The 16,375-nt window shown below is 35.0% G+C and overlaps 1 protein-coding gene across 4 annotated transcripts in view; it reads left to right on the top strand.

Moving 5' to 3' along the window:
* AHI1 (Abelson helper integration site 1) overlaps positions 1 to 16,375 on the top strand; it is a 78,527-nt gene that overhangs the window by 11,914 nt on the left and 50,238 nt on the right. For all 4 annotated transcript variants that reach the window (XM_087887207.1, XM_034418860.3, XM_060692245.2 and 1 more), the window contains exons 9-18: positions 710 to 895; positions 1,911 to 2,066; positions 3,718 to 3,850; positions 5,616 to 5,739; positions 7,345 to 7,574; positions 8,430 to 8,533; positions 10,483 to 10,601; positions 12,367 to 12,497; positions 13,523 to 13,663; positions 14,748 to 14,950. In XM_087887207.1, coding sequence (XP_087743333.1) covers positions 710 to 895; positions 1,911 to 2,066; positions 3,718 to 3,850; positions 5,616 to 5,739; positions 7,345 to 7,574; positions 8,430 to 8,533; positions 10,483 to 10,601; positions 12,367 to 12,497; positions 13,523 to 13,663; positions 14,748 to 14,950 — 1,527 coding nt within the window. The remainder of the gene's footprint in view (positions 1 to 709; positions 896 to 1,910; positions 2,067 to 3,717; positions 3,851 to 5,615; positions 5,740 to 7,344; positions 7,575 to 8,429; positions 8,534 to 10,482; positions 10,602 to 12,366; positions 12,498 to 13,522; positions 13,664 to 14,747; positions 14,951 to 16,375) is intronic.

Genomic DNA, 16,375 nt, shown 5'->3' with positions numbered 1-16,375 from the left:
TTATAGTATGAGCTTGACTCCTTATATCCCTTCTGAATAAAATTTAAGAACTGTATGGTAGAAATAACTTTGGCATAGTCTGGCAGGATACATTTATCAGGCTGTAGCAAAAGGATAGGAGACATTGGCATTCCATTGATTCTGGTAGGAACAATTAGATCTGGTTCAGAATCAACTAGTTGGTTCTTAATGTCTAATTTTAAGCATTGATACCTGAATGTCTGTGGAGATTCTCAGTTATCCAGGTCATGGTTCAGTAGTGGGTTGCAAATCTCATCTACCAGTTCGCACGATCCGGGGTGAACCGGTAGCAACCCACCACTGTCGTGGTGGGTTGCATTCAAAAAAGAATGCAAATGACCAGCTGTCTGCAAGGAGTATAAATCCTTCCATTCCCCACCATCCAGTCAGAGCTGAAGAAGCTTCTTGGATGAGAAGTGAAACATCTTCAAAGTAAAAACAAGAAAGTCCAGTTGCCTCCTGAAAAAGTACCTTTGGGACAACCATGACCTGGATCACTGAGCATCTCTACAGACTGTTTAGGGTGGGTGGTTTTTAGGTCTCTCTCCCCAGTGTTAGTCCAGTATCTTAGCTGCAACACCACAATTGTTCATGGTTTTAGAGTGCTGTTATTTGTCCTTTCATCAATCAAATTCTTCAATGTAATGTCTGTGTTTTTTCTCCATCTTAATTATTTGGTCATTTTCAGCTTGTTGGTGCAAATGGAGTTTTGAATGTTGGTGGAAAAGTACGTCTTCAGTTGTATTCTCCTCCTCCAAGGACCAGGTCACAACTTCACATGGTGGAAATTTATGACTGGTGGGCAAAGTGTCCCAGAAACAATTACCCTTCAACATTGTATGTGACTGTAAAAGGCATTAAACTTCCCGATCACGTATGTTAACTTGAATGTCTTTAAAATCTATCTTGTGACCATGACAAAATAATGTCTTCTTCTTGGCCTTTTTATTATTAGCTGCCGAGAGAAAAATATTTCAGCTTGTGTTAAATTCTGAAACGTCTCATCTTTAATTATCCCCTTCCAGTAATCTAATATAGTTCTGTTTTATGCTATAAATAAATTAAGGAATATGCTGCCGAATAGTGAAGTAGCTATACTTTGGCAAAAATGGTAGACTATATAGGACATTTTCTTCTTTTTTTTATAGAAGACTGCTAAAGCTAAGATGTATTCATCAGGTTTTGCTTTAGTGAAATTGATTAACAGTAATTTTATTGCTGTCCTGTTTTGATAAACTGAATATAGCTAGTGATTTGAAGGGTATAGGTTTAGAAAGCTTCTTTATCTTATAGATTCAAAGAGATGATCCTTAGTGATTTGACTCATTGGGTATTCATACTTACACTCTTTATTTCTGCTTAGAAAGATGCCTTATGCTTCCATACAAACAGTTTCTGTTGGATTAGTAGCAGAATCCAACCTTAATACATGAACATGTGTGTTGACACAACTGCTTGCTGGCTACAGAATTTATGTTTTTGACATGTCATGCTAGCAGTATAAGTTGGTTCAGTTAGTGGCTTCGTGACATCATGTAGGTGTTAATGAACAGTCATAAAATCTGTAGCACTGATGGGAAATGAATAGTAATCTGATGAAAGGCATTTGCAAATGAACATAATCACATGCTTAGTATGATATTTTAAGGATGGAGAAATCAAGTCATATATGCATGTGTTAACCCTGGATGTATTTGCTGTTTGATATACTTAAATGAAGTTGGTTTTCATATGAATATTCTGATGTGCACTCCCTTGCTTTAAATGGTTCATTTTATTTTCTTCATACTTTTCATGTACAGAAATTTTATATTTTTTGTTTTATATTACTACATGCATTGTTTTAAATTAAAACATATATTATAATTGTTTTCATATATTTTTTCTAGGTAAACCCTTCTTTGCGATCCATGATGGCTATTCAGCAAGAATGTCACAGCACATCATTCTTGGATCTACAAAATGATATATCCAAAACAATATTGAATTCTGGAACTCAGGTGAAAAAGGAAGAACCATTTAAGTGGTCAAAACTTCCTGGACAGGTAAAAACATTTTCAGATAATTGTTACACATTTTGATATTAGCCTTAAAACAAACAAACAAACTATTATTAAAGTCTTACTTTAGTGAACTTGAGAGAAGTAGGCTTGAGGTTTCTTTTCCAGCTTTTATTTGAGAAATAGTGCTGTTTATGATTAGGTGAATTGCAGATATTTTGCAGAAAAATACAACACCTGTATTATTATTAAAATATGAATAGTAGAGAAAGTTAATCTAGTAAATTTAAGAAAATAGACTGCTACTTAAAACACTAGTGATAGTTTGAGTAGTCTTAATCTTTTTGTTTCTTTGAGCCTGCTGAAGTGCTGTTTCATCCCTAGAATTCTGCTTGGAAAATGAAGGGAAAGCTTTAAGCCTATGTACTTTTTCCTCCTTTTGGTATAGAGAAAACAAATGATGAAGTGCTATTGTAAAATGTAATTATTGCAAGAGTCATACGGAAGTGTCAGTGATCCCAAATTTAAAAATGCATTTCTTCAGGGCCAAAGTTGGTGTGCTGATAAATGGCTGACCGTTTTTCTGGAAAAAAACAAAACAACCTATTGTTTCCCAAACTCTAATGTTCTTCAGATATGGGTGCAATTTGCAGGAAGTAACATATATAGAGAAAAGCAGTATAAGTAAAAATAAATGAGATTGGATCCCATTCAAAAACATATTCTAAGTTGAGATGACCCAATTGCCTTTTCTTTGAAATATAAATGTCTTGTATAAAATAATTTGGTTCCTCATAATTTGATACATAATTTGGTTCCTCATAAGAAACACGCATTAGCACGGAGGGAAGCGGGAGAGAAGCACTGCTTTAGAGATTAAGTGCCAAATGTGAGATATGTTCTTGATTTTTTAAATATATCTAATTTCACTGCCTGCAGTTTTTCATTCACTTTTTCATCTTCCCCTTATATGACCCTAGTTTAGGCATAAAAATCACAATGGTATACCTCTGTTCCTCAGAAGTCTATGTCATAACCAATTTGTTATATGAAGCTATGAAATTTTTCATATATGTGTGTGTGTATGTATATGTATATGTATATGTATATGTATATGTATATGTATATGTATATGTATATGTATAGAAAGAAACATCTGCTGACATCATCAGAGTATTAAACTACCATTACAGAAATCTCTGCCTTTATATGCCATTAATCAATTTGGCCATTGCGCGTGTAATAGGCCCTTCCTATGGCTGATGAAAGCTTAGTAGAATAAAATTTTAAGTATTTCAGTTCCGGAGTTTGCAGAATGTCTGTTTCTTTCTTCACAAATATACCTGGAACTCATATTTTAGAATAGTTTGTAATATATATATATATGTGTGTGTGTGTGTGTGTGTGTGTGTGTGTGTGTGTGTATATATATATATATATATATATATATATATATATATATATATACACATATACATATACATATACATACATACATATATATACATACACACACACACACACACACACACATATATATATATATATGTTGTGTGTGTCTTCTCAGGTTTTTGCGAGTGTGTGTGTAAAAAGTACATATATATAATATATATAAAATTTACACACACATGCACACACTGAAAATAATATTGTATTTAAACAAGCTTACAAATAACGGTTCGCTTTGGATCCGCAGGTGTGTCGATTGCCAAACAAGTACCTTTTTTCCTTGAAAGCAGGAGATATGGGATGTTTCTGTATTCGTTTCTCTGAAGATGGACGGACATTAGCAGCAGGTTGCGCAGGAAGAGATGGTTATCCCGTTATTTGTAAGTGAGAATTTCAAGACCTATTTTTATTTTAACTCACCATCTATGTATATGGTGAACTGTTTGGAGGGGAAGAAATTTTTCTTCTTTTAATCCTTGAAAGTGGATTGATTATTCAAATTTAAAGTATAACCAAATGCTAAAGGGTACTTTTTAACCTTTTCTCCTCGCATGACAGATTTATTTTATTTTTTATTTTAGTGGTGTTCTCTCAGAGTAATTCAAGTGATATGTAAATCCTTCCACTTTCCTTTCCCCTATGTCCTAAACATGCCCTATGTTTCAGTATTCACTATTTGTAATTCAAAATCACGTAATCTTAATATTACAATCTATCAAAATTAGTCTCATGTAACTTCTGAATGAAGTTCAATAATTTAAATAAATTAAATTATTTAGAACATCAGATTAATAGATTTATAATTAACCTAATGGCTCAAATTTGTTATAAGTTCCCCAATCTTATACCATTGGAACTTGTTCAGTCTAAATTTTCAAGAGCAATTTTCCAAGTTCCTCACTGGATCTCCAAAGCTTCACTACAAATGGAATCTGGAATAGTGAGAATATGGCAAGTGATATTCTATTTTTTTTTTTTTTTTTTTGTCTGTATGTATTTTTCTTAACTATCCTGACATCGTCAGTTTAGTTTTATTTATTGGATATTTGAATAATAGTTTTTCTTGTGCTAGTTAATGACTGCAATGAAGTTAAAGTAGCAAGATGTTAGTAAATTAGTAAGTCCTCATCCCTTCCAGAAACATAATGCTATATTCAAATGAAAATACTCACAACTAATTATGCGTTTTTTCAATAAGCCATGGTTTTCTTAATTATGGCTTTTTTGTATGTGTGTAAGTCACAGTTGGTTAAATTGATACATCCTGGTAAACTTTAAACAAAGAGTCACAACGATGGTTGGATTTGGTACCACAATTTAAACTACCTGCATTGTGAATTTGCATGTTGTGTGAACCTCACCTGCCACGGATTGTGAGATGATTTAAATATGGAAAGTAATATAAAAGAAAGCATGGATGCTGTATAGAAAGGAAATAAATGGTGAACAATAAGCAGTATATAGCTATAAACAACAGAAAAGTGAAATACTGGTTTTTTTTTATTCATCTAGATTGGTTTTATGATGTTGTGTATTGAAAACTGTACTTTAAATACTCGCTATTTCACTTTCCAGCCACTAGATGGTAGTAAACAGATACCTGAGTGTTTACTTAAACTTAGGTGCCAGTAGAGCTGAATGAACACAGAAACTCTGGAATTTCTTTAGGAAAATAGATTACTTTGTTGTGATTATTATTACAAATATCAATTTTATTTCCTTTTATCCATATAATTATTATAACATTTATACCCCATCCTATGCAGAGTATGCATGGCTTTCATGTTTTAAAACATAATAAATCAATGTCAATTAAAGTAGCTCAGTATTTGGCATTAAGAATCATAACATCACATTAAACTACACAGAAATCACCCGCAAAATATTTTAACCCTCAAATATATGATGAAAAAGAATAATTTTTCCTGCCTTCCTAAAAGTAAGAAACGTGTTAGCCACTCTAACTTCTGATTATTGGTTTAATATTGACAAAAATAAAGTCTTCGTGACCATGCTATCTAACAATCATAATGCTTTATGTAAAGAATCCTCTTCAAATTCAAATGTTGTTTAATTGCTTCATGTATTTGCTTTAATGGTGTGTATTTTTAGATCCTTAAAAGATTCTATTGTGCTCTGTATTAGTGTATGAGATTCCTTCAGGGTGCTACCTAAGGGAGTTCTATGGACATCTGAACATTGTGTATGATCTTTGTTGGTCAAAGGATAATCGGCATCTTCTTACTGCTTCCTCAGATGGCACTGCAAGGTCAGTATAACCAACTTTCTCCTGTTAAAATTGAGGTATGCAGTATACCTGAAATGAAAATTGCCCCAAATTTAAGATAATCATATACCCATCAGAAGAGGAGATGGGGAATTTTTTTTTTAAAACAACAACAAAATACCAGCTTATCAATCATGGGTTGCCAAGTCTAGTGAAGCCAGTCCCCAGTAAATAGTATGTGCTTCAGATCAGAGGTGGGATTCACTTACCTTCCCTATTGGTTCGCAAATGTGAGCGTGCCTCTTCTGCGCATGCACACAGCCTTCCGTGCATGAGCAGTGCTCGCACATTATGTCTGGGCAGGTGGGTGGAGCCTCCCGCAGTTGCAGTTCGCCCAAACCGGACAGGACCGGCTGAATCCCACCTCTGCTTCAGACCTGAGTATGATTACATGTATCCATCCTCTTATAAATAATACTGTCTCATTGGCATCCTTCAGTCTCAAGAGGCTATGGTATCATGCTCTGGAAAGAGGTCCTAAAACAGCATCTAGTGTGACTAAAAAGGCCAAATCCCTTCCACACTGAGGGCAGATACATTCTGTAAATATACTGTACATGCTTGCAAAAGGCACTCTCCCAAAGAGACAAGACGAGGACAAACAGTTACATTCATACCAAGTAAATGAATAATCATAATATGCAGAATGTTTCAAATGTAAATTCTTTTTCAACAGATTTTATAAAGCCCTGCTTTGAACAGAACTCAAAGCACACTTTGTCAAAAGAATAGATATAGAAATTTCAATGCCACCCTTTGCTGCTGAACCCAGAACAAACTTACATTAAAGACCAGGATTCTTGCTTTTGTTGTTCCCCCCCACCCCCACCCCCGCATCTCTTACACAGTTATGTGTCCACATATAATCTTAGAGCTGGGGAGTTATAGAGATTGAACAAACTAAATAATAAATAAATAGCTATTCCTTGTAGGTTTTATTTGTTTTTTATATTTCGTATTCAATCTCTTGCTTTATATCTCTGGCCCCATTAATAAAAGGTACATTCCATTATTCCATTTGGTATTTTTTCCCCACAGAACCAGTTTCTTTTAAAAAATAATGCAAATAATCTGTTGCTTCAAAACATTAGTTTGTACTAAACAAGCTGATGTGATTAAATTATTTAACTTTTAAGTCAAAAACATTGAGAGGAATCAGGTGGTTTTTGATTTTATAGAATAATTAATTGAAGGATGAGTCATTATAGAGATTTGGCTAATGAGTAAACTCTTTTTTGTTACCCAGAAGTTATCCAGGTCATATATTTGTAAGTAGACTCAAAATTTTTACAGTTCATTTTTTAAAATATATTAATACACAGTTTGGTACTGAAATGGTGTATTGCAGTGGTTCTCAACCTGTGGTCCATGAACCCCCGGGGGGGGCATGATGTCACGAGGCCACAAAGACTTGAAGAAATGTTATGATTTAAATCTTGAATTAAGTCTTGGGGGTCTTTGGCCATCGTTCATGGCCACAAAAGGTATTTAAAGGGGGTCTGTGGTGAAGAAAAGGTTGGGAACCACTGGTTTATTGAATTATCTAGTAAAAAAGAGACCAACTTTCTAAATGTTGTTTCTGTTTAGAATGTGGAAAATTGAAGCCCAGGCTACATCAGCCACCAAAGTTTTCCCACATCCTTCATTTGTCTACACTGCAAAATCCCACCCAGTAGCTGAGTACCTTGTTGTAACTGGATGTTACGATTCTGTGATTAGAGTCTGGAATGCAAAAGTAAAGGAAATTCATGGGCAGCTTTTACAAGAATTTGATGGTCACAAAAGTTTTATCAATACTTTGTGTTTTAATGCTGAAGGTAAGTTGCAGACGTTTGACGCTAAAAATGCTGCATAAAGTACCTATCTCTTTGTAATTACTCTGGATTTTATTACATATTATTGCTATTCTTTTAAGGAGGCTGAGAGTCAGTAATTCAGAAATACCTGGGGATTCTGAATTCAGAAATACCTGGGGACTTCTAGTGGGGGAAAAAAACTAATATAATAAAAAGAATTTTTATATGAAAATCTAATGAAATATGATCAAACATAGAGGAAAGATTATAATATCCACCTTGAATCCACTAGGTGTTTATTTCATTTGCAAAAACCTGCTGAATTTACAGGGTTAAATTGTGTACCCCCTCCCATCAAAGAAAAAAATCATGTAGCTGGACAACAGATTTTTTGGGATGAGATGTTGGGGTAATAGGATAGAGTATCTAAGTTGAAGAATTAGTGCACAACACAAGTTATGCATGAGATCTGATAAGAGAAAACCCACATATTTGGTAGTACTGTATGTGGGAAAAAGATCTTAAGACTTTTAAATATATTTAATAAATGTATTATAAGTTGAATGGGAGCTGGCATTGTGATTTTCAGCAGATAAAATGTTTTCATGTAACCTGAAGCTTCATTGACAAAAGAATAATGCCTTCCCTGCTATTGGTAATAATTCTATTTTAGGGTGCGGTTGTGTAACATTTAAATACAGTTTGGGGGCCATAGTTTCTGAAACAAATTAGCAAAATGGAAAAGTAGGTGATGATGAAAGATACTTTACTAGATACACTTTGCATAAACTATTATGCAGTATAATTACTGTATATGAATAATTTGAATGTCAGAATTCTTTTATTATATTAAGCAAACAAACTATTGTTTTCTAGGATTTCACATGTTTTCTGGAGATGGCACGGGGTTAATAATTATCTGGAATACTTTTGTTAAAGAAAATTCTCAGTCACCAATTCAGCACTGGGGCATTGATAAGGTATACAGAAAAAATCAGCAAGTTTTAAAATCTTGTGCATATTTGATAAGGTTGTGGAATGTATATTTTAAAGTTTCACAATTAGATTTCTGACTATATTCAACATGATTTGCTTTTGTTAGTATTAGTTGCTGTATGATATTTAATAAAATATTTCTGAATAAGTTAATATCATTAATACTCTGATACATACAAATCTTCTAGAAGCTTTTACTGTACATATTTTTATCTCATATACATGTCCAATAATCTCTGCTCCATGCTTTCTTAATGTTATTAGTATTCAGTTGATAATTGAATTTGCATTTGAGCACTAATAAAAAGGGAGTAAAGCATGATGATTTGGGAATAACAAATTCTTTCTTTTTTTAAAAAAAAACTTGAATTATTTTAGAAAACTACAGTAAAAATAGAAACAATCAGTTTAGGTAACAGTAGTTACTTGCTGCTTAATTTTCTGCCCCGGCTAGAATAGAATAGAATAGAATAAGAATAGAATAGAATAGAATAGAATAGAATAGGATAGAATAGAATAGAATAGAATAGAATAGAATAGAATAGAATAGAATAGAATAGAATTCTTTATTGGCCAAGTGTGATTGGACACACAAGGAATGTGTCTTGGTGCATATGCTCTCGGAGTACATAAAATGTACATATGATGATGATGATAATAATAATTATTCCTGATACTACATGGACAATATGTCATTTTCTTGGCAAAGTTTTCAGAAATGCTTTGCCATGGTCTTCCTAGAGCTGGGAGAAAGTGACTGGCTCAGTTATCTGGCCAGCTTCTGTGTCTACAGCTGGATTACAAGTCAGGTTTTCTTGCTCATACCCCAACATCTTAGCCATTAGACAAAACTAGCTCCCATATTATAACACTGCCTATTTACAGAAGAACAATATGACAGTGACAGTGATAGTGATAGAACCTTAAATCCATTTGTAATCACTGATACTTAAGTACTTAACTGCATTCATTTTGACTTTCATTCATTTTGCTAAGGTGTTTGAAATATTTATTACAACACAAGCTGTATTCCATCCAGCAATTCAAAACAATTTACACAGATCTCCTTTCCTCTCCTCATTAGACAATAACCATGTTGGTAACTTGACTGGTCTGAAATTACAAGCAATGTGTGTATTTCTTTGCACAAAGTATGTGTGTGGTATTCACTGCAAGATAGTAATGACCATTTATTAATTGCCTTTAAGTGCTATCAATCAATAATTGTCCCAGGGTCTAATTTATCCAGTGATATCTATTACCTCTAAGCTTATGAATTCTAGGCAGTTTACAGATACTAAAATAGGAATGAGGGTGCATTTTTTAAAACTTCAGTAGCAACAGTTTAACAATTAATAGGAGATAATGAGAGGTAAAGGTTATTAATGCCTAATTGTAATCACACTGGATCAGAAGTTGTGTAACTTTAAATGCAAATCTCTCAAACAGTAGCAGGAGAGAATTTTTTCATTCATCTCTTGCTTATGGATGTTTCAAATGCTTCGGATAAGACAATGGATTCCTTGGCCACTTGCTCTAACCTAAGAAGATTGATCCTCTGTTGTCTTTTATATATATATAATATCACTATTCTATAGAGTTACTGAGAATTGGGCAACATATATTATTATATTATGGTGGGTTGTACAGTCAGCCACATGTTCAGACTTATATCAATAGAAGAAAATATTTGTAACTCAAGGTTGAACTACGAGGCCCTTGGTGATCTCTGAGCTTGGTTATTTTATTGCAGATGTTTCAATACTCAAATAACACCATCAGTGTTTAGACTTTATTAGACATTTTTATCCACCTACCGAGTCCTTCCCAAGGACTTGGGATAGGCAGATATTGTTGTTTTTATTTGTATTGTTATTATATTGTAAACATGCTCTCAATAGTTCTGTGTTTTGTATTGGGGTTGTTTTGGCAGGAAATAAATGATGGTGACATTAAAGGAACAGCAATAAATTATTTGGAGGTACATCCAAATGGAAGGCGTTTACTTATCCACACCAAGGATAGTACTGTAAGAATTATGGATCTTCGAATGTAAGTATTTCAAAGTTTTCTGTTTTATACTATTTAAACAATGCTACAGGACAGTTTCAGGCATTTCTAAAAATTGGCATCTCATTTCTTCTAGATATCTTAACATATCTTGGTCTTAACGCTCTTGAAGGCATAAAGTATCCAATTAAATGAGCCATTCTAAATTGTCCTTCCCTTCCCACCCCCACTTGTGACATAATGAGACAGTTCAGTAGCTTCATTGAATTTGAGCGTGATGCTAGCAAGGATGTGAACTGAAAGGTACCATCCCTACCAGTGAAAGAGGAGGGTGAGAGAGTGCTAAGGATAGTAATGGGGCTTAATACAACTGAAGAAAGCCAACCTACATAGGAGAAGGAACATCAAATTACAATCTGGAAGAGGGAATGGCAAATTAATTCCATATTTTCAAGAAAGATACATAGAGCTGACTAAATGTTTGGACAAATTTGGATGCCAAATAATAAGATGCGATGAGTTTTTACAAATTTATAAAGTGAGTTGAATTGTAAGAGGTTCTAAATACAACATTAAAGATATCTGTAGTACTAATAATGAGTGATTGGAATTCAAAATTAGAAAAACAGGAACATGGAATCATAGGAACATTGGATTAGATAAGTACAACAATATGAGAGACAGGTTTTCCAAAGAAAATTCTTTATTTATTGCCAACAGCTGCTTCAAGCAATGTAAAGGCAGATTTTTCACATTTAAACTTGAAATAAGAAATACATTACTGCTGATTTTTCCTCTAAAATGTTAACATTGCATTTTTGGCATATTCAGCCATAAGGCACCAATGCCCCCTTTACTATTTGTAATTGCTCTAGATGTCTTGGAAAGCAAGATCCCCCCCCAAAAAACCCCAAACCCCCCCCCCAGATAATCAAGATCAAAATTTAAGGAGAATGTAAAATGAAATATTTTGCACATAAAGTACTATTAAGAATTATGCAACCACAAAGCTCCATGTGGCAGTTGATGAAAGTAACTAAAGATTTTGATTGCTTTTTCAGATACAGAATAAATGAAAACAAAGATAATAGCAAAGCACTTCTGAGGAAGAATAATTTATTTGGGGGGGGGGGAGGCTAGCTATAAGATAATAAAAGACCCAGAATTTGTGGCATATGGAACCCATCTTTACAAAACATCTCGAGTTCACATCTGAAGAAATTTAAAGAAGTTCTGTTAGAATTAATAGCACTTCATGGTCTATAGTGAATAGATTTTCTCACTCATTTAATAATTTATTAGACAACTCCAGTGTTCTTGGATCTTTTATCCAGGTCTATATGTAGAGTTTAAAAGTTCTGGTAGGCATATCTTTCCAGATCCAATTAGACACATCTCTGTAGTCAACATTACTGAGATGATTTTGAAACCAGAGCACTAAACCATCTGGTATTATACAGATATTTTATTATTTTAAAATAACAGAAGAATAGATCTTGCAATTTCCCCATAACAGTTAGGAGTGCAGTAGAGAGAGTAGAATTGCTGGATATTCTGCCAATCAAGCCTTGAAATCAATTCTTCTTTCCCCCCCCCCTGCTTTTAATGTCCTCCCGATTCTGCAAGGACTCATAATCAATCATTCCATTACTTTTTTCTGTCCTTTTGTAACATCAAATAGTTGCTAAATGAATCGTTGTAAGTTGAGGACTACGTGAACATACGGGTAGGTCATTCCAGAAATCAGAAGTGGCATGCAATAATTAAAAGAGTAGCTATATTCATGTTTTCTCTCTCTATTCTTTAGCTTAGCTACTAAGAAATATATTGGTGCTACAAACTATCGAGAAAAAATTCATAGCACCTTAACACCATGTGGAACATTCCTCTTATCTGGGAGTGAAGATGGTGTAGCATACGTTTGGAATTTAGAAACAGGTACCTTCATACTTTATTTTGAAAAGTTAGAAACATAAAATGTTTGTTTACAGGTAACATGTTTTTAAAGGACCTTCTAAATAACTCTGGTTGAAAATTAAAAGCTTCAAAACCTTTTTCTTGGGAGTTTGTATACGTTAAGTGATGCTTCCCAATTGCTTTTTATCTATATTTTAAATAGATAGACATCAATATAATATCAAATTACCATATTTTTCGGAGTATAAGACGCACCTTTTTCCCCCCTAAAAGGGAATGAAAATTTAGGTGTGTCTTATACACCGAATGTAGCCTCGCCCACCCACTGGCCCCCACCCTTTGGCCTCTGCTTCAAAGCAGTTATCTCCTTGCAAGCAAACAGCAAGAAAAAACAGCTCCTTTCACCTTCAGCACAGCCTAATTAGCACAAGTTGATTGGATCGGCCTCCCGACTCTCAACTGTTTTGGGCAGGGCTCTGCTGCTTGCTGCAAGGAAGAAAATTGCTGGAGCATATATTTTTTTTCCCTTGTGCTAATCAAGCTATGCTGAAAACAAAAATGAAAGTAAAGCAGGCTGTTTGCTGTTTGCTGCAACAAGGCAAAGTTGCTCAGAGGCAGAGGCAGATTTCTTTTTCTTCTTTTCTTTTCCCCACCAAAAAAGGTAGATGCATCTTATACTCTGAAAAATATGGTATATAAAGATATACATCTTTACATCAAAATAGTGGGATCTCCAGAACTAGGCACCTATTCAATAGGCAGACAAAAATACCAAACCCAGTGCGATGAACCATAATAATTTATTCATTAATAATTCAATTATTATTCACAAATATTTATTCATTATGTATTATATCCCAAAGTGATAATGATAAATTATACCTGCCCCGCAGGATATTTGTTTATAATTCTTAACTTGAAAGCATCCTTTAATTTTCAGATTTAGTTGGCCTGGGTACCCCCAAACTTCTTGTACTGTAAAAAAAAATCTAACATTTGTGAATAAAGTATTCGCTCACATAGGTTTTTTTCCCCCCCTTTTGCAGGTGATCAGGTAGCTATGTATTCTGATCTTTCTTTCACTTCCCCCCTTCGTGATGTTGCTTTCCATCCGCTTGAACATATGGTGGCATTTTGTGCCTTTGGTCAAAACCAGCCAATCCTTGTATACATTTATGATTACAAAGGTAATTTAATATGTTTATGCATCTGTGGGTGTGTGTGAGTGTATTCGAGTCCAACCTGAGTTATGAAAGTTTGAAGTGGCCTTTCTCTTGCTGCAGGTTGTCCTTGACTTACAACCATTCATTTAGTGACCGTTCAAAGTTACAATAGCACTGGAAAAAGTGAGTTACGACCAGTCCTTGCACTTATGTCCATCGTACCATCCCCATGGTTACGTAATCAAAATTTGCATGTATTTTTGACAGTCACAGTGTCCCAGAGACACGTGACTGCCATATGCAACTTTCCCAGCCAGCTTCCAACAAGCAAAGTCAGTGCAGCAAGCTGGATTCATTTAACGATGATATGTGATCCACTTAACAACTGCAATGATTCACTTAACAACCATGGCAAAAAAGGTACTAAAATCAAGTGTGATTCACTTAACAACCACCTTACTTAGGATCGGAAGTTTTGGTTCCAGTTGGAGTCATAAGTGGGGGACTACCTGTGAGAGGTGGTACTTGAACTCATAGCAAGAAAGTTTAAATAAAAAGCTTTTGAGGTCCTTTGTCTGCCTCCATAGAGATACCTAATCTGTTGACATTTAAGTGAAAGATGTGAGCCTCGGTGGTGCAGCAGACTAAAGTGCTGTTAAGTGCTAGCACTTAGCTGCCAGCTGCCTGCAATTAGTGCAAGTGCGAATCTCACCAGGCTCAAAGTTGACCTTCCATCCTTTCTAGGTAGGTAAATTGAGGACCCGGATTGTGGGGGCAATAAGCCAACTTTGTATAGAACAACACTGCTTGGGGGGGGGGGGGCGAAAGCCCTAATAAGCAGGTATATACATAAAAGTATGCAGGCTATTGCTATAATGCATTGTAAGCCGCCCTGAGTCTGACAAGAAAGAAAGAAAGAAAGAAAGAAAGAAAGAAAGAAAGAAAGAAAGAAAGAAAGAAAGAAAGAAAGAGGGAGGACTATTTTATAATTTTCTGCTTTATAGCCTTACTGCGTACATCCTTAATTCCAACAATAGCTGGGATTCAGTACTCTTATGAAAAGATTAATATCGTTCAAACATTTTTTTTTTAACTTTGTCCTCTTCAGTGGCCAAGCAGGGGATTGAGGCAGTAAAGGAATTGAGTGGATCACAACTAACCAAGTCCCCCAGAAGCCCACAGACTCTCAGCATGTCTGCCGGTTTTCCTACCCAGAAGAATCCGATGATATCGTCAGCTGACCAATTTGCAAATGTTGCAAGAACATCAGTGAGGATGCAAAAAGTCAAACAAAAGCTGGATTCTGTTATGGTAAAGTTCACTTAAAAAAATTCCACTACAAATTCAGTGACTACTTGAAGTTAACATCCGTGCTGAATGAATGGTACTTAAAATTGGTCCTTGAAGTTCCAACTGTCACAGCACCCCTGTGGTCATGTGACTGTGATCTGGGCACTTGGCAACTGGCTCATAATTGCAATGGTTGTAGTGTCACATGATCACTATTTGCGCCCTTTCCTGCTGGCTTCTCACAAGCAAATTCAATGAGGAAGCCAGCAGGGTAGACTGCAAGTATCTGAGGTAAGTCTTTCCCGCCCAGCAATAGCCGTCCCAAGCCCTCATGCCATTCTGCATTGCCCCCACACACACACACACACACCTGGCAGCAGCCATTTGCCTTCCTCACTATGATGTTATGCCTCTGAATATCATGAATAGTTGATAAAGATTGTCAGGATCGTGCTATATATGTGGGCTTGGGATAAGAGAGCTTGTAGATTATTGTAGAATCACAGGATGTTGGATTTCAAATTCTCAAACTCGTCTAAAGGTAATTGTTCCACTGGGTAGCATTAGGAATAAGAGCATTTTCTCAACGTACTTACTTACTGCCAGATTGATTTTAAGAAATACAGCATAAATGTAATGATCATAAACAAAAGTAGCTGTAAAATAAAGCTAATATCTAAAATATTGCTCTTTAAATAGTTGTTGCACTGTGGAAAACAGCAACTGTTTCTTCTACATTGATCCTCAACTATATTTGAATAATTTGTACCTGAATTTCTTTTGTAGTCTTCCAAGTCCTACAATTTAATTACTAATCTAATATAGCAGAATATTTAATAATATTTGGTCCACTGTTTTGCCAAAAGTAGCAGTCCTATGTCTCATGAGCCTTTTTTCCTTTATAAGTTCTGTTACGCTTCTTGAAGTTTGAATCAGCCCTCTCTGCAACCTATTTAGAATAAGACATAAAATTATCCTTAATTAGCTCCCAGTAAATTAATTGCCTGTGGAACTATTTGGCATAATGTAAATAGATTACGGTTATATAGACTTACTGCCATCTCTGCAGAAGATTCTAAATGTTCAGGTTTGAAAATGAGTTCATTTTATGTAGATGTGCCCAGACATTAGATCTTCAAATATGGCTCCCAGCATCCCCAGCCCATTTCAGTGGTTAGGAATGTGATATTGGTAGTTCAGCAATTTCAGGGAGGCTGAGAATAGCTTCGGAGTATATCCCCCCCCCCATTTTAACAGTCAACTCCATTACCAAGTCAGAAAGCATACAATAATGTGCAAAATTAATAAAGTCACAGTAAAGAGGTTAAAAAAAAAAAACCTTATTCACCACTTGGCTGATTGCATTAATGTGGTGCTGTGGTGGCAACAGGTGTACTTGGTTCCTTCCACAGCCTTCGGGAAAAAAAAAAAAAACCTATTTGAGGT

This window comes from Pantherophis guttatus, chromosome 1 (genome assembly GCF_059756535.1).
Source record: "Pantherophis guttatus breed Tessera chromosome 1, ASM5975653v1, whole genome shotgun sequence".
NCBI lineage: Eukaryota > Metazoa > Chordata > Lepidosauria > Squamata > Colubridae > Pantherophis > Pantherophis guttatus.
The sequence above is the reverse complement of the archived record's forward strand: the minus strand, read 5'-3'. Positions and strand labels throughout refer to the sequence as shown.